General features: G+C 43.9%; 1 protein-coding gene across 1 annotated transcript in view; it reads right to left on the bottom strand.

The window, feature by feature from the left end:
- Nucleotides 1-2,451, bottom strand: part of LOC104952048 (formin-binding protein 1) — a 38,958-nt gene that overhangs the window by 15,860 nt on the left and 20,647 nt on the right. The window contains exons 8-9 of the mRNA XM_010778805.1: nt 1,612-1,803; nt 8-15 (exon numbers count right to left, since the gene is read on the bottom strand). Of these exons, the coding sequence (XP_010777107.1) occupies nt 8-15; nt 1,612-1,803 (200 nt within the window). The remainder of the gene's footprint in view (nt 1-7; nt 16-1,611; nt 1,804-2,451) is intronic.

Here is a 2,451-nt window from a genome sequence, read left to right as displayed (position 1 = left end):
GGGGGCAGGTGGGGGCTGGTGGGGGGATGTTAACAGGGACATAAGCTACCAGTAAGAGAAGGAGCGGTGACGGAGGAGAGGAGGGAAAACATAGAAGAAGAAGAAGAAGAAGAAGAAGAAGAAGAAGAAGAAGAAGAAGAAGAAGAAGAAGAAGAAGAAGAAGAAGAAGAAGAAGAAGAGGGCAAGATTTCAACGAAAAAAAGACAAAAGAGGAAAAGGAGGAGGGAACACAAAACGAAATAAATAAGCCTCCTACAAATATTAAAAAATAAACACATAATAGAAAACTCAAACAGAAATTAAATGACAACAGAAGGTACGTCAAACCCAGTGTATCAGTTGTTATGTCATGGAACAAAATGTCAAACATATATAAAACAGTTAAAAAAGAGAAAAACCACCAGAGGGGGTTAGGAATCGCCAAATGTGTTAAAGCGGGCGGCTGCAACAAAGCACAGAGCTTCAGTCAAAGCGCATGCAGGCTTCCATTTTCAAAATCCTTTCCCGACCTCATCACATGCCAGCAGAGAAATTCATCACATCCCCAAAGATATGAATTTGAGGTCATCATCAGAGAAATCTAATTGCTTATCGCTGTCCTAAAACATCAGACTGCATGATTCATCAAGTCGTGGAGTGTCACAAGAAGCAGAGAGGAGACACCAATCAATGCACATGCATGGCCAAGTGAGTCAGGAACCCCGCTACGAAGAAAGTAGCCTGAACAAACCCTGATTCTGTACAGCAGAAATGGTGCTTTGAATAGAAATACCTCCTATATTTTTGCAAGTGTTTCTGTTATGCCATGCAAGTGTGCACAAACAGTAGGAATACCTCTCATAGCTATCTGTGCTCCTAAAAACCTTGTGTAGAAAATGATTCCCAAGTATATCAAGCACCCATTAGCAGTGTTTTTAAGAAACCCTTTTCTGCACACATACAGGCAGTTTGCTGTAGTTTCTCATCTAGAATGACACACTTGCTCCCAGCCTTTCTCTCCCACAGACACACACAATCACTCACTTATGGTCTGATCTAATTCAATACTAATACCAGCCTATAAGACAGTCAGAGATCAGTTTTGCTGTTCTGAAGCAGGAAACTGAAGGAAGGCTATCGAGATGATCTCCAGTCAAGAGAAAAACTGTGTTATTTCAGATCGAGCTATCAACTGCCAGTTGAGTCCGACCGCAGGGTGACAGTAGAAATGCATTAGTGTGTGTTACAGAAGGAAGTTTCCAATAAATCAGGGAGGGTGGGTGGTTGCCAGGGAGGAGGAAACGGGTGGCAAATCATAACAAGGAAAATGCTAATGCTAACAAGAGCTAGCAACATAATTGTTGAGCTTTACAAAAATGAAAGAATCTACTCCACAATGAAACTAAATAAAATAAGTAAAGATTTAACAGATAATACAAATCTCACATTAAACACTTATATTTATTTTACGAGACAGAAACAATATAACATAATACAACATAGCCCTCCACCCAACAGATATCTCTCCATCGTGACCTCCAGATGAGGAAAGTATGCACTAAAAACCAGCGATGCTCCGCTGTAAGGCTTGTGTAGATGGAAGTCGGTGTTGAGTGTGCATTCATGTGTTACCTTGTTCTTGTTCTTAATGAAAGGCCACAGTTTGCCCTTGCTCTTGCCCCCGGTCCTCTCCTTGACCTCTTTGGAGTTGGACAGGCTGGTCTCAGACACCGTCCTCTTCATGGCCTGGCCGTAGTCCTCAAACTCCACATCGCCCGGAGCCTCAAACCCTGACTTGTAGGACTCCACCACCTGCTGCGAGTCCTGATGGGGGAGAGAGGATGCACCAATCAGTGACGGCCTTTCCCTTTATGCAGTTGTATTCACTTTCAAGGTCCCCTATTCTACTGTTTTTCATCAATATATTGTAGGTCTCAGATACAAAACATGTCTCTGAAGTGTTTGGCTCGAAATACCAAATAGATCATTGCAGCATCCCATAATCCCCTCTGTTTCAGCCCTGTTTCAAAAGTGCTGATTCTCTGTCTGTTACTTTAGATGAAAATAAGGAGCCCCCCCCCCCCAAAAAAGGCTCAAAATCATTCTTATGCCCCTTTCACACCAAGGCTTTTCCCGTTCAAGCTCCGTGCTAGAGCTTTTCTGGTTCGGAACCGGTTCAGCTCCCGCTCTATTCACACCGCTCAGTCTGACTTGTGCTGCGTCATTGCGTCATCGTTTGCGTCATGACGTAACCGTTTGAGGCCGACAACTTTTTGGTGCTTGAAACAAAACGGAATCCGGAGCTTAGAGGCGGCTCCGCTGCGGTGTGAACAGGAAATCCCGGTGCTTTTCAAGCTCCAGCTCCGAACTGGCCCTGGAACCGCGTTGGTGTGAAAGGGGCATCTGAGAGATATTTGGTTAAAAATAACACAATGATGCTCAAGGAGGAGATTCAGGTGATAAGGTGGGGGG

This window comes from Notothenia coriiceps, unplaced genomic scaffold (assembly GCF_000735185.1).
Source record: "Notothenia coriiceps isolate Sejong01 unplaced genomic scaffold, NC01 NC01_scaffold00019447, whole genome shotgun sequence".
Taxonomy (NCBI): Eukaryota; Metazoa; Chordata; class Actinopteri; order Perciformes; family Nototheniidae; genus Notothenia; species Notothenia coriiceps.
This window is presented reverse-complemented; position numbering and strand designations above follow the sequence as displayed.